The sequence below is a fragment of the Pollicipes pollicipes genome, unplaced genomic scaffold (genome assembly GCF_011947565.3).
Source record: "Pollicipes pollicipes isolate AB1234 unplaced genomic scaffold, Ppol_2.1 Scaffold_3087;HRSCAF=3621_pilon_pilon_pilon, whole genome shotgun sequence".
Taxonomy (NCBI): domain Eukaryota; kingdom Metazoa; phylum Arthropoda; class Thecostraca; order Pollicipedomorpha; family Pollicipedidae; genus Pollicipes; species Pollicipes pollicipes.
This window is the reverse complement of record NW_023596225.1, coordinates 8480102-8496281: the sequence shown is the minus strand read 5'-3', so window position 1 is coordinate 8496281 and position 16180 is coordinate 8480102. Positions and strand designations below refer to the sequence as shown.

Sequence of the window (16180 nt, the reverse complement as noted above, 5' to 3'; positions counted from 1 at the left end):
TGCTGCATTGGTTCACCTGGTCTTGCCACGGATTTCATCTGGCTTTCCACGAACATATTGTGCATGAATTGTCTTCTTTAACGCAGAAAACAATACTCGTGACACCAAACAGCAGAATTATATCATCTTACCTTGTAAACATAACAATACTGATGACAACGTTACACGGCAGGTTCGAAGACTCACGACACGTTACCGGCACACCACGGCCATGACCTGTTCCTATGTTGTGACATTCCGAGGCCACCAAGGCTGGCCTTTTGCTTCGGCTTTTGTAAGGTTCAGCTTTTGCGTACTGATGGCTGATTGGTTAACATAGCGGCAAAATACGACGTCTTAAGATGGTAGGAATATGATAAGAAATGAATTATTTCATACCAAAGGATGTGCTATGGCAGCAGGAGTTGGTCATTGTCTCCATTTTCTCGGCCATCGGTAAATCCCAGCATTTTGGACATATTCGGCGCGAAATGCATCGCCTTTACGCCATTCACATTGTACGCTTATGTGTGAAATGAACTAAAGTCAAACGAGTTGCATTTTGTATCTGATGTACACGATGCACTGTGAGACCAGTCTTACCAGCCTGCATGGCCATTTCATGCGCGTCAAGTGTTTCTGTGGCTTGCAAGGTTGCCATAGGTATAATCAGGTCTACAACAATACAAGTATCAGGTGCATTTACACCGAACTGAGACGGCGTGCACGATGCATATGCAGAAATGAATCACCATATTAGCAGTCAGCCATGTCAGTCCACCAATCCAACGACAGCAGACAAGAGTGCACTGTCAGGGTTCAGTGACGTAGAAGGAGCCGAGGGATGGCACAGTCCATCGTCCCTAAAGCTATCTTGTTTCAGCACCGATGCGCCCATACACCAAAGCGGACGGCCAGTGCTTTTTTTTAAACAGTGCATGGTTGGAACGGCAACAGCAACACTGTCAACACCATGTGTGGCACCGGGGCGTCCTCAGCCTGCCAGCAGGGCTCACTATTTCCCAGACGCTCCCGGAGCTCCTGCATACCCCGCCGGAGCCCCTGGCGCACCTCCGCCAGCTGCATGCGCCTGCCGAGGAGACGCGAACAAACCAATTGTCAGACACCACAACACGAGAGATCACGGCGTTGTTGCGATGGATGCTCATTTCTAACACTGCCCCTGGTAATGGGTTGCTGTTTGACAAGGCGAGGCAGGCTTTGACAGAGTTGAGAAACATCCCCGGATGATGATAAAGGCTTTTACACCAATCCTGTGGCCTGAAGCAAGTAATGTGTGTACACCCTCATGAGTCATTGAACAGTGCCGGATTTCGGTATCTCGGTACCCAGCTCTCACCGTGTTCACAACACCGGGGCCCGAATGCACATGTATGCAGTTCCTTCCGCCGCCACTGCCTCCGGCACCACCTGACGGTCGGGGCAGCACTGAGTGAACACCGAAATGCGGCCAGGTATTGCCGAGTTTAAGACATCGGAGAAGAATGGCTTCCTAAATGATGCTATTAGCCGTATATCGGTGTTCTGAATGTTTTATCCAAATCCATATTGGGGATCACTAGATATGCCATAGAACACGTTGACAAGCTGGAAATGCGTAGACATGTATAGACATGACCGACATGCATAGACATATCGGAAACAATGCTTTAAACATGTCACTCCATAATCCGCGTAAAACGGATACTAAAATAATCACATGATACCTGTTGTGGCAGTTGCTGTTGCGTAAAATATCTAAACATTTAAATTGGTATAGAAACATCCAAGAATTTCCGAGTTTCAGAGAATGTTCTTGTTCTTTTTTTACACAAAAGGCTGTTCACTACAACACATGCTCAGTATGTGGCAGTTTGAACACGAAAATTGAAACAATTATGTAATACATTTTAGAATAGTTCATGGTATTCCAAATCCTTTGCTCTCGTTAATTTGATAACATTTAGCAACTCAGATGTGCAAGCTACAATGCTCATGGCAAACAACGCTGGCCAAAACTATAAAAGTTGTAACAATGGTGTGACAGACGCATGCAGGAGCCGATAAAATGGCGAGGAACTCGATTGCATGCGTTACGCCACCACCCTTGGCGTAGGCTCCCGATAGTTCACAGTTCATAGTCCTAGCGGAAGCTGACCAGTTCATCATAAGGTCCATAGTCGTAACGGGAGCTCACCGTAAAGTCCATAACTGGACTGGGAGCTCACCATAGGGTCAATAGGCAGACAGGAAGCTCAGCATAAGGTTCATAGTCGGGTCGGGAACTTAACTTTGGTCCCATAGTCGGGCCGGGAGCTCACCATAAGGTCCATAACCGGACTGGCCCGGCTGTCCGTCCAAACAGCTCACACCGTGGCCGGTGCCGCCTCCGCTGCTGGCCGCCGCCGCCGCTCCGCCGCCGCCTGGACCGCCGGTGCCTCCATACACAATGCCACCCGGGTGGCCGGCACCCCCGTGCGCACCCGCGTACGCACCGCCGCCAGGGCCGCCGCTACCTCCATACACGCCGCCACCCCGGCCACCGGCACCCCCATACGCACCGCCGCCCGGTTGGCCCGCGCCTCCTGGGTAGTAGCCTCCTCCGCCGTGTCCCCCGTATCCGCCCCAGTATCCGTCCCCGTATCCGCCGTATCCGCCGTACCCGCCGCCGCCATTGCCACCGCCACCGCCACCGCCACCGCCACCGCCGCCACCGCCGCCACCTCCGCCGCCGCCGCCGCCACCTCCGCCCCCTGAAACAAAAGACGTCCGCGATGGCACATGGGTCAGTACCGACAATGCGTCTTCGATTCGAGGTGATATACTTCTCATAGTGCGTAGGTTGGAAATAGGTAGATATAAACTTAGCTTATCGCGATGCGATGTGACTATCGCTTTTTGACTTGGATCGATGACTTTTGGACGGATCGATGGATCGATAACTGACACTCTGCCAACATATTACTTCGGACTGCACTTTGCTGCATTCTGATATCTATAGTTGCATGCAGCTCAAATCCGAGGCATGTGACTGCAAGTTGCGTCAATTGCGATCACTTGGAATTCAGAACATCTTGTTTACAATGATCACTCGCGGGTCGTATGCGACGTTTGCAAGCTTGAGTGGTGTTCATCATCCCTTGACACAAGCATAGCTCATCAGCTTATCCGACTCGAACTCAAACGGAACATGTATGTTGCATCACCAAATGTCAACAAATGGATTCGGCCTTAATAGGGTTTATCCCGTGTCCAGGAAACCAAGGCCACACTGGCGCACACCAAAACAAACCGGCCTAGTTCCCCGGCGTTCCAACAGATGGCACTCACCTCCATACTGCGCAGCGGCGCCGGCCGCCACCACCAACACGGCCAGCACGATTCTCATCTTGAAATGAGTGCAGCGGCGAGCCACGGGCTCTCTTAAATATGCCCGCCGCTCCCTGAATAGACTGTGACGTGTTTGAAGGGAGGCTACTACAACCGGTAGAACATGCCGAATGGAAAGCAGCAGACGCAGCTGACATCTGGCGATGCATCGGCTTCGCTCAAGAGCATGGATTCCCCTGGCCTTGACTGGTTCTGGACGAGCGCCTCTGTTCGCAGCAAACGGCTTAAGACAGGCCTGCAGAACCGAAAAATTCACGCCCATGCCAGGTCGGATTGGCAGCTTATGCGCCAGCATTCTGTGGAATATATGCAGCCGGTTCGTGCAGAGCCGGGATTTCCCAACTTCTGCCCGCGGCTGGGAAAGACCGGGTGTGGGCCTCTCCGCTGTTATTGCTCCCACACGTGCACCAGGTCTGATTGAGGCGTCATTGTCAGTAAGGGCTCGGAACTGGTAGGGAACCGGCATGGAACGTAATATCCCAGTGGCTACATGTTTTCTTTCGGTTTGTTCTTTAGTCGGATGTTTGCTAGAACTCCAAACGAGAAAGGGAAGACCTCGATCGTTTAAGGTTGCAACATGTTATTCAGAGTTTTCGCGTACAGATGCGCCTATGCTCTTTCTTCAAAAACGTAGCACTTTGAGAGAAAATCACGGTGTTGTCTTATTGCCAACGCAAACCCGTTTGTTGTCAAAAGCTGGACGAGCGAAATTCAAAGCATTCGTCTCGGACGACGCTTTAACGCGGCATTTGTATTCCGAGAAAACTTGCACACCAACGACGCTCGATCTGTGCTTGCAAGCTGACTTTTGGTGTTAATTATTTGTTATGCTCATAATACTGTCACGAAATTACTATGTTTTAACACGCGCCCGGTTGGCCGTTTAGACACCCTTCGCTCGGGTGTGGGCGGGGGGTTCGAGTTGAACCCCCCTCAGAGATCTCGTGAACTAAGTAGGCTAGAGACACCAACTTTACAGGGTGTCTTGACCTATAAGCAAACTCACTTAGGTTAAGGTTTCAGCTTCCTAGGTCATGACCTTCAAGTCAAATAAGGTCAAACAAAGTCAAACTCCAGCTCGGTCTCCGAAGCGCCCCCAGAACCTAGGCACCTGTCTCTAAGCAAAAGGTCACAAGCCCATTTAAGGTCATTGACCTTGTTTGACCCCCTGAAGGTCATGGTGACCGAAATGATACAAGACTGTTCTGCGTTTTCATTTGAATAAGCGACAAAGATTGCGCTAGGCAGTATGTTCCTAAAACAAAACGTTTGACCCCGGTCGTCTTAGATCAATGGCCTGTTCTGATTTCTAAGAAGTCAACTGAAAATGTATAATGCAGTTCCTGCTGTCAATAAATTCGAAATGAGCGCCAGAAACCATCCCATACATCAACCCCTAGAGTAATAAATCAGGTTGGTTTTGAAATTGGTCTGGCCGTCATACCTGACCTTAGGTCAACGTAATTTGCTCATTCAATATTTGTGGTGCCTAAGAAAGCATCTCAGATATGCATGTCTTCGTCAAACACTCCGTTGTTGTATCAGATTGAACGATTCCCTAGAAATTGCCTTCGCTGAAACCATGGGCTTTGACCTGTCATAGGTCAGCGACCTTACAAGGTACATCTAAAATTTGTATCTCAAACGATTTGCTATGCAATTTTCAACAGCTATGCAAAATGTGGCGCGGCTACGCCGCGCCGTTCAAACACCATCCGGGAAAAGCCCTCGGGGGGGGGGGGGGGGGTCAATTTGCCCCCCCCCCGAGCGCGTGTTAGTGCAATCTGTTTTTCTTTAATGGTCTAAGATGTTAAAAAACGAAGTAGTTTTGTCAGGTTTCTTATATTACGTCCATGCCAACTAGAAATAGATGTCTTTGTTTGCTGAAGCATCCGTCACGAGCTCATAAGTTCCGCCTTTTGTGAATTGATTTTTTCACTACCGCACGGTCCTTTTTGCGATGGAGTTTTTCACTGCCACCCTAGTTCAAAAACGATTCTAGCTCCCTGGTTTTGTGTGTGCTGGCAACTTTATCACTTCCTTGCATTTCGCCCATCTAACCATAGCTACATGCACTTGTCATGTCTCCGGCGTTGTGCAAGTTAGGCAAGTTTTCAGCGTCATTCCACTATATGTAATATGTTCCTGTCGTGCATGTGTCATTACTTGCGTGAACAATATTTTTCAGTGAAGTAACTGATGGCCGAGGATGTTGCATGGCTGTGGAAGCAGAAGATGTGTTTGGATCTTTGTCACCTAAGTTTTGTGAATTCCCAAAAACTGGCTGAGCAGGTGATGTCATTTATTGGTTGTGTGCTTCGCTGAAAGATATTTGTATTTTGCATCATGTGTTTTTGGTTAGTCATATGTCAGATACAGAGTTAATATAAGAATGCGTGCTTGACCCATTTTCATAATGGAATTTCTTATGACAGCAGCAGGGATTGCAGTACAAAAACGGCATCATTGTTCAGTATGCTATGCCACAGTACAGCACTGAAATATTGTCACGATGACACTGTTGACCCGTGTCATTACAAAATGTACCACATTGGTAGACTGATCAATGCCAAGCCTATGAGATAACAGCTTATGAGTTATGAATAACTGGTAACAGTTGATTTAACAACGCCAAAGGACCATCACCAGCGAGAATGTCATTGCACCACAATGTTATATCAGGGTTAACTAGCAATTGCACTAAAAGTAAAAAAAGCAAGAAAATAATCACCTAGAAAAACATTCTTGGTAGCTGAAACTTGCCATCTTCACCATAGCAAAAACAATGCCTTGGCAATTAATTCATAGCCATGTTGCCGATTTATTTATTTTTGCATGCAACTGCATTTCCAGTGACAAATAATACAGAAACTACTGTGCACATCACATGATATCAACATCAGAACTACAGCACCGGAAAGGATAGGTCGGCAGTGCAGTGTTGACATCCTGAACAGTCCTTGAGAGGTTTCGGTAAGAGATTCATGAAACTTTTCAACAGTTTTCAAAGCATATCGTACTATGCTTTTAATAACCTGCTACTGGAGCTGGCGATTGCCACGTTGAGTATTTTAAACACCCCACCAAAGTTTTTCTTGCGGCCAGCACCAAGACAAAAAAAACAATAACGAAGAAACGAGCCATTCACTAGTCCGCCGCCCGACACAGCGCCCGCGGCGAGAAAAGCCGGTTGGCGTTAGCTTTCATGCGTTTCGGGGCATTCTTTAGGTCTGGCTGCCAGCTACTGCCTGATATTGCTGTCGTCACAAAACGTTTCCACGACGACATCAAACAATGACGTAATGGGGCGCATTTTGCCAGCTTTGAAATTTTGGTACTTAGGGTCGTTTTGGAACATTGAAAGCCTACCAATAGTTACAAGTGAGCTTTTCCCATCAAATTTCATGCTCTTCTCAATATCTTCAAATGTGGAATATTTCCTGTTTAGCTGGAAAACAGGACTGGGAGGTTTGGTTAGCGAGGCCTGGCCATGCGTCAGCCATACTCCCCCCCCCCCCCCCTCCCTCCCCGGACGTGAGCGGCCCGGCAAAGGTGCTTTTCAGCCTTACCCCACCCTGACCTGCTGGGCTGGGCTGGGCTGGGGAGGGCGAGTACGAGGGCGAGGGCGAGGGCGGGACGGGGGCGGGAGCGGGAGCGGGAGCGGGGGCTGGGGCTGGGCTTGGGCTAGGGCTGGGCCTGGGCCAGGGCTCGCGCCCGGGCCTGTGCTTGGGTTAGGCTGGGGCTGGGCTGGGCAGGGCTGCTGGCTGGCAGGGCTGAGCTGGGCTGGGCAGGGCTGAGCTGGGCTGGGCAGGGCTGAGCTGCTGGGCAGGGGCTGGGCTGGCAGGGCTGGGCAGAGCTGGGCTGGGCTGGGCTGGGCTGGCTGGGCTGGGCTGGGCTGGGCTGGGCTGCTGGGCTGGGCTGGGCTGGGCTGGGCTGGGCTGGGCTGGGCTGGGCGGCTGGGCTGGCTGGACTGACTGGACTGGACTGGACTGGACTGGACTGGACTGACTGGACTGGACTGGACTGGATTGGGCTGGGCTGGCTGAGCTGGCTGAGCTTTGGCTGGGCTGGGCTGGGCCGGGCCGGGCCGAGCCGAGCCGAGCCGAGCCGGAGCCGGAGCCGGAGCCGGAGCCGGAGCCGGAGCCGGAGCCGGAGATCTCGGGGGGGGGGGGGCAGGGGGACCGGAACCGGACCAGGGAGGGCGAACAGGGTCCAGCCCTGGGATATCTTGACATTGTTTGTCGATATCAGGCTGGACCGATATCGTGCGGGGAAGAAAGACCCTGAAAATAGCAGCCGTTTCTCCATCGGGTTGCAGGAGCGCTGCCGTTTTGTGTCGACTGCTCGCCGAGGGATGGCCTTCCCCAGGGGTGGCTATTACCGGGCAGAGGAGCGCCTTGGCTGCCGTCATCCAATGGCGCTGCCCGCGGCCCAGTGCAGAAACGATGCCGTTGAGCGCTGGCCGACGGCCGGCGCTCACCCTGTGAGTCCCGTTACTGTCGCCGTCCGGTGTAGAAGCACGGCCGCTGTTCTCTGACCTGCGACCTTCTGCGGGCGGGAGGCTGCCACAGGGCAAAGGGCTGCCATATCAAGCTGGCAATGTGAACGCAACTTTGCCAAAGCCGCAAACCTGCCTGCGTGGCTCTCCGATCTGGGATGACGTGGTCGTTACAAGCACGATACACGCTGCGGCATATCACTATAATTCGTGGTCGTGTTGTGCTGCAAATGCTTAAGTCGTAATGCATCGCAATTACGAACCCACGTTGAATGAATTTATAAGGGCTATGGCGAGGATTGGGAGTGTGAAGTTGTTTCATGTTGTAGTGACTTGGTGTATAAGTCATGCTCCAATCTTTTACCTATGTTTCCCGTGGCCCCAGTGGCGGCCCGCAAGGAACGAAAAGCCGAGTGGCTCAGGCGAGTGCTGCTGCCGGACTGTTACATGAAGCGTCCGGCTGTAGCGTGGGTCATCACACTGATGCGGCAGCCATTTCTACACAGAACATTTAAGCTTCCCAAAAATCGAAGCAGAGAAGATTTGCTCATCTCCTCGGCAAATAGGAAGCGCCTGCCTCGGGGGGCATATGTACAGTGTTCCGATGGAACATGTGTCCACCTCTTACTATATTTACAACTGTACTAACCTATGCGTGAACGAATGTTCACTTCAACATTCATTAGACACAAAAGATAATATCAAGATAATGCTATGTCTTACGCTATGGCAAATTTTCGCAAAAAATTAATTTTTCAGCGAATAGGCTTAAGCTGTGTCCCCTCCCTCACCCTGTGATATGCTGCATACATCCCGCCCTTGGTCTGCCACAATAACCTGCGGCAATGACGTGCAGCTCCGCTGATACTAAAAAAACGCACTACAACCACTATAACAACCATTATTAGGTAAAATCAGTTTTGACTCATGTCGGTCGCATAGCCCGGATTTGCCCAGGAAGGAGACGGTCAAATCGGGCCACAGGGCGACATTGTTTTCGTTGGTTTATCGGCCGTTTTTTGTTCCGGGTACTTTTCGTAATCTGGATCCTGTTTTAACCCCGTGAGAACCTGCTTTGGTCTTAGAAGCTCTTCGGAACACCCTGTGGGCGTCTTAAACTCCCAAAAATACTGTGCCTTCTGCCTTCAAGATATTTGCCTCACTTTCTGCGGGCATGGCCCCAGAAGCTTCCCTTGGCTGCGCTACTGGCTCATGCTCAGGTCAGTCATCCAAACGTCCCCCCCCCCTCAAGTCCTGATTTCGTTTTGAGATGATAACTCGGACGCACGCGTTGAGAGCGGGATGATTATGTAACCCAAATCTAAAAATGCAAACATTTTATTTCCCCCACGCTGAATTGTTCTCATGGTAGGACATTTCGAGCAACATTCGTATTTGCCTTCACATCACCATCCCACCGCCGGCCACAGTCACCCCCCGCATTCTCCCCTCTCTCCCCGACCACGCGGTGTCGCGACAAGCCGTTGCTATAACAACCGGCCGCCAGTGGTTGATGTGTGACGTAGCCAGCCAAATGCATGATATGAGCAGTCGCGGCCGCGCCCCGGGGGGCCGCGGCCGCGGCGCGGAAGCGCGGCTGTGTGGACCGGTTACGTGTCAGCTGACGGCCACGGGCAGCAGCCGGCCGGGCGGGTGGCCGCGGTGGTGGCGGCAGCCTGCTAGGGTCGGTGGGGAGCGACGGCGGCGCCAGCTCCGTGGCCCACCGCGCCGGTGAGCCGCTGGCGAACAACTTCCGCTGGCCTCCGTCGACTGAGCCGACCAGAACCAGACAGACCAGCGGTGCAGCTGGTGGTCATGCCCCTGCAAACAGTGGCACACCGACTGGTTCAATAGCTGCTTCACTGTCAATGCAGTTGGTCTACTGGTCTTTGCATGCACATGCACAGAGCATGGCAGTGAGCTAGAATTACGGGAGTGAAAATTCAATTAACAAAAGTTGGAACTTATGGTTCAGTGAGCGATGATACAGCAAACAAAGACATGCATTCCAAGCTGACACGGACGTGATATCACAAACATGACAAAGCTTTTTGGTTCTTAACATCTTAGGTCATCAAAGTAAAACAGAATACATTCAAGAATAGCAATTTCATGCGAGTGCGGTGAGCATCAAAAACTATATATCACGTATGCTTTAATGCTGCATCTTACATTCAACTCCCACAGGATTCTTTAACACAAAACAATGCGAAGGAATTCAAGAGCAAAACAACAAAAGTTCAAGAAGCATAAAGCATTCAAACAAAAGTCTTGGGCTACAGCGCATCAACACATCATCAAGTCAAACACACACACACACACACACGCCTCTGGCTGCTGCTATGATGGGGTCAGGAAATACGAATGTTATGTCACAGCTTCTTACAAAGCATTAATGTTTATTTCCATGAAAGCAACCTAACCCTGGCCTAAAAAAGCCTTACCTCATCTCATACTGTCTAACCGATTTGTATCACGGCAGCAACTGCGAGTCACTGATACACAATTGCCACTGCCCCTTCACATACAATTAACCAACTTTTACACCTTAACCAACAATTAACAGCCCAAATCACTTTGAAGAATGTATTTTGATCGTCATGGTTAGCCTGTGTCGAGGGCAATAGTGGCTATGCTGCACACAAAATCTTTTCCGTACGTAACATTACTAACAGATGGCCACAAAATTCGTTCGGTGCTTGCCTTTTAAGCTACATCAAAGGCATCTAGTTAAGTTTGATTATTCATATTTAATGACGGAGGTTGAGATGTTGTCTTCACATTTTAAATGGGATGGTCTATTTGCTCAAAACTGATGTCTACCTCACATTGTAATTGCTATGCAGCTTAGAACATTCCTGAGCATAGTCCATATGTACAGTGCAGTCATTTGCCAGTCAATAAACCATGGCAACTATGGATAGCATCTTGTTAAATCAGACATGAGGGACCAGTTCAACAAATTTGAGGCGGATAATTAAGAACATGATATGGAACAAAATAGTTTCATTACATGTTATGTGGCATCCTTATCAGTCTTATGAACAAAACTCAATAGATTAAAACAGCAAATGGGGGAATCTGGTTACAAATCATATGTTGAAGGCAGATAAGGTTAGCAATTATCTGCTCCACGGGAGAGACTTACTGGCTTTTTAAGGACATGCTGCTTTCTGCTCCCCCCCCCCCCCACACACAAGAAGTCAACATTATCCGCATGGTTTGCTGAAAGGCGGTCATCCAACCCACCCTCAAAATATAAATATGGATCATGCCTTTCAAACTACAAGATTAAAATGCGAAATAAGCAAGGGGAGGTCTGCATGAAAGCAAGGGCCAAATCTCGACGTCAAACGCTTCCATATTAGCTGCGCCAGGTCTGCCCCAACGCCAAGTATGGCAGGATGATGTTTCGTGGTGAGGTATTGAAACTGAAATGGCTTGTAATTATCATCGAGCCACGCTATGGACCAAAAAAAGCTGCTAACTGGGGGCTTAACATGACAGAAATGGTTGTAAAAATAAAGTCCGTGCTTTACATTGTCCCCTTCATTGTCTACGTATTATTTACTCCTGGGTCCGTATCAAACGTTTGGCCGGATGGCAAATTCATCCAATGTTTGTATGAAACATGTGTAAGTTCGCTGATGGAACATTTTGCAGAGAAACTGATCAGCATTTTAAGCCATAAATGACATTTTTAAAGATAATCGGAAAGGAAGGAAACATAAAGTTGTGTCACACATGTGTGCTACCAAGAGAAACCAAAGTAATTAAGTAAATTTAAAGACTGATACTTTGTGGCATGATTTATCTTCAGCTTATTTTACTAAAAATCTGTAAAAAACGAGAGCTGAAACAGTGATACCAGCTTTTAAATTCCATTTAGAAGCTATTTCACGGCTTTTTCACTGCTGCATTTTGGGAGTGGTGCAGTTCAGTGGTGAAATGACCTCGCGTAAAATAAATACGTGGAGTAAATTTCTCTACCAGTAATCCTTGGCGCTAATTTAGATTCAAAAATCAAAAATCTCGTGTGGTTTTGGTCATACAGACAGGTCTATATGCCAGTCAATATGACGTTCCTACTCTCTTAGCTTTTGAAATTTCAGAGGGGGTTGGCCGGCCAAGCGTGTTACCTGCCGACATGGCTCATTGGATAACCATACAGGCTCACACTAAGGCACAGTCGCGATTGCGGTTCTATGATTGAGACACAACTGCAATCGCTTAGATATGTTTGCCACAGACCAATGAGAGCAAGATGACGAAAATACAAACCCAGAAGTGGCGTGTAAGAGAGGTAAAGCTATCCGTTGAGGTCTTTATGTCCGGTGAAAGCAGGATGTCAACGGCGATTATATTGCCTCACAATGTGACCGCTTGCTTGCACGGTGCTCAGCCTAATGTTACGGAATTAACCCAGTTCGATGTGCAGGACGTAAACACAAATTTACGCAACCAGAATCTTGGCTCCCTGGAGGTCTCCGCACGCATATTTTTTGGCAGCTTATATATTGTTCTATGTCCCCAAACCCTGACATCTGACCTGTCCAGCCGATTTGCCAGCTCCGATGGCGCCTACATGCCGGGTTTATCGCCAGCCGGCTCAATGTTCGTTAGCCAATCTTGCACAAGGGAAGGAGCAAGAGGCGGTGATGTCCTACCCGGTAGTTTGAAATCAGGCAAAATGTCGTCATATCGACACGCTAAAAATACCGACATCGCACTCCTGATCCCAACTGGTCAAATGTTGCCACCCTGCGCACTCTAAGTGGCGTAGTACGTTATGAAGCGGAACGGCGTTGCCACCACTGCCGCCGTCGAGTGATCCCATCATGGCGGCTCGCTGGTCATACGTACCCCCGCCAACAGCTTGATTATTATATGCACGAAGACTTCCGGTGATCCGGCTGTCCTGCAGCTTTACGCCCCACGGCTAGCCACCGCGCCGCATTAAAGTCTTGGCACCAGTGACGTCACCACCCTGTAAAGAGCGGCTGAAAACCCGACTTATGGCAAAACCCCACGCACGGCATTCTCCGAGCCCTCAGGTTTGAATTACAAAATGTTTGGCGTGGACGTTTGTCCTTATTGTGCAACTGCCCTGGCCTCCGGACTTTGAGTGTCAGGGGAGTCTATACAGTGTGTACCGACGCCCGCAAGGGTGGCGGGGGCGCACCGCACTAGTGCACTCAGTGCATGGTGCTGGGGAAAACAAACAGGAAAATGACAAAAGCTGAATGCCTGGGCTTTTTCAGAGGAAACTACGACGAGAGCGTGTTTTGTCAATTATTTCACCTGCCCGTTACATTGCGTGTAACAATTTGAAAGTAAAAGAGTCGAGCAGTCAAAAAGAGGCCTAAACCGATTAAAACGGCACATTTCGTATTTCAAGACATTGAAGCAGGCGTCAGATATGATTAAAAAACCAACTTATAACCACTGGTCTACTTTTAAGTACAAATGACTCCTCTAAACAACATGATATATGACGCACGGCTCAGATGCAGTGCACAACTCAAAAACTAGAGGGGTTCAGGTTTTAAGAAGGGCAGTGATGTGAGCTGCACGGGAAGGTCCTCAAGGTGGCTATTTTAGTTCAAATCCCCATGTAAATGTGGAACACTCCCTTTAACGGTCATTACATTGTCTATCAACACTATTATTGGCTATGCCTCGGTTTGTCATGGCAGTATAAGCTGAACACGCGCCTCGCCGGGCACAGTCTGACAGGTGCATGACAGCATTCGCACTTCGCTGCACGCTTCGTTGCCGCGCCTGGCCTCACTCGGTTCTGCGCGGTGCCCGTCGGCCACGTGATTTCCCGCTGTCCAATACCGCGAAAGATTACGTCTGGTCGGGTGACTGTTGACCGCAATCCGAGGAGCACCCTTCGGACCGGCCGGCCAGGCGCCGGCGACACGCCACCAGAGCCGGATCAGCGCGGTGGTCACCCAGCGGCCAGGGGTGTTCTTGGGCTAGAGACGTTACTTTTTGACCACCAGCCCGTCATATCTGACCCGTAAGAACCCGTGGGCTTTTAGCTGGGTTATGGGCCAGACTTGACAGGCTTTTGCGGGTCAAACGTTTTAAAAGACAACACACACACACACACACACACACACACATATATATATATATATATATATATATATATATATATATATATATATCTATCTATCTATCTATCTATATCTATATCTATATCTATATATCCGAAAACCACAGCATGCTTTCAAACACAAAACGCCGGTTTGAACGCCAAACGCCAAACCAAAGTTCTATCCCACAATGTGGCCGCTCAGAACATCACATAGCTGTGAAGTCACCGCGAGCAGCGAGGGTTGGCATGACGCCAAACATTGGCTCTGACCCTGTCGCTGGCCGGGTGCCAGGGCGCGCCGAGGTACCCATGACGTGACGCGACGACCAGGCATTGGGTGGCCAGAATCACCACACATGAGGGGCTGAACGGCGTCCATTTAACCCTTCGTTGAGATCTCGCTCACTCTGGTTTGTGACACGGACTTTGAGCTCATGATCCGACACTTTTACATGGATATGACCGTGGTTGGTGAAAACACTGAAGATTATGCCGTCTTTTCTCGCGACACGTGGCTTGAGCAGTGCTGGGCGCGTACCTCCCCGACCATCTTTAATATACAACCAGTCGTTCCCACCGCGCGGATGACCGTTCTCGTTTTTCCGCAGAGAGGCTCGCCTCTCACAGATATTGCACGAACACCGCCCTTCCCACACCAGGTGAATTTGCAAGCAATCTTCTTACTCTTGGTGACCCTGTACGTGCGGGCAATGCCGCGTCCACTAACCTGATCATTGGGTATAAACTTGCGCACCATGCCCACCACGGTCGTGCTGACATCCTCGTTCCACGATTGAGCGGTGGCAGAAGGCCCGTGCCGTCGAAGCTGAGCTGAGGCGCGTACCTCTCTCTCTCAACTGCTTCCGTGGTCTCCTGCAGGTCTCGGATTCTGTTGTTTTTTTGTCGATACCGCCTCGTCCAACGAGTCGATCACATCATCCTGATCGTCGACGTGATTTTCACGTGTCTCGGCGCAGCGCGTAAGCTTCCTTACTTTTTCGATCTTGTCGGTTAAAAAAACCGTCAGCTTTCTGGTTTCGGTTTTCAAAACGCCGGTTGCTCACGTTTCAGTTAGGGCGTCTTCCAGCGACTCCTGAGATGATTCATCTCGCTGAGACGAAGCTCGCAGCGTCGTTTGAAAGGACTGCCGTTGATGGCCGTTAACTGTTCAATCACTCTTTTTTTCCCACCGACGTGATCAGAGCTGGCTCCGCCCCTGTCGACGGCCGCGGCGGCGCCGGACGCCCGCGGCCCGGGGCGCGGGCGGCTAGGCGCCGGCCGTTTTATCTCCTGGGTACTTGGCTCTTGGGCCTAGCTGCTCTTTGGTGGCATCTTGTGGCGCTTGTGAGCTGTCACCACGTAACCCTTTTCGTCCACTCGTGCTCGCCTGCACCTTTTCAGCACTAAAGTCGCGCCCGCCCGGCCGGACTTAGCGCCCGTTTGAGCGGTTCGGCACAGTCGCTTGCAGCCCCCGGGGTCCTTCGGTCGTGGTCACAGTCGAGCGCAGAGTGAAACGAAAATGGCGTTCTTTGTCCCACCAACAACATACCGCGGCCGACAACCGAATTTGGCTGCGATAGTGCTGAGCAAGGCCGGACTTTGAAACATAGATTTCGGGCTTAATGACAGCTAACAATGGGTACAATTTGCTTCGGGTATCATTGAAGGTAGTTTAATTAATCATCATGTTTTTATGAGTAAAACCTAAAACCAGTCCTGAAACTTCGAAAGATGGAAAAATCGGTGATAATGGACACGACAGTCACATATTTGCATCACGTGTTACTGGTACCTCCATGCTCCGAGTAAATTGAGCCATGTGATATCTTCACCGCACACCCAACGCCGGCATCGTGTTCGTTGTGGTGCGTACGATTAATATTGAGTCAGGTCAAGCTCCTGCTTGGTTTGATTATGGCGCATTTTAAGGCGAGAATTCCTGCTATTCTGAGTTACTGGTTATCTCGGTGATATGGAAGGGTTACCCGAAATTGCTTGAATTAAGTTTCCCTGGTCTATTAAAGATATCAGTATTAAAGGGAATGCTCCACGTTTAAAGATATTGAGGCAAGCATCAGCGAGATGAACGAAGCCCGCTTGTAACTTTTGGTATGCTTTTGATTGGAAAAGACTACTCTGGACTACACAATTTCTTTATAAAAAATATGCTCCTCAATACCGTACCATCGTACCTGGCAAAACAAAAA

At 49.8% G+C, this 16180-nt stretch overlaps 1 protein-coding gene across 1 annotated transcript in view; it reads right to left on the bottom strand.

Annotated features, from left to right (window-relative positions):
• Positions 1-403: 403 nt before the first annotated feature.
• Positions 404-16180, bottom strand: part of LOC119090507 (glycine-rich protein DOT1) — a gene marked incomplete in the record, with an annotated part of 82890 nt that continues 67113 nt past the window's right edge. Inside the window, 3 exon segments of the mRNA XM_037213324.1 lie at positions 404-1069; positions 1340-1410; positions 2301-2491. Of these exon segments, the coding sequence (XP_037069219.1) occupies positions 995-1069; positions 1340-1410; positions 2301-2491 (337 nt within the window).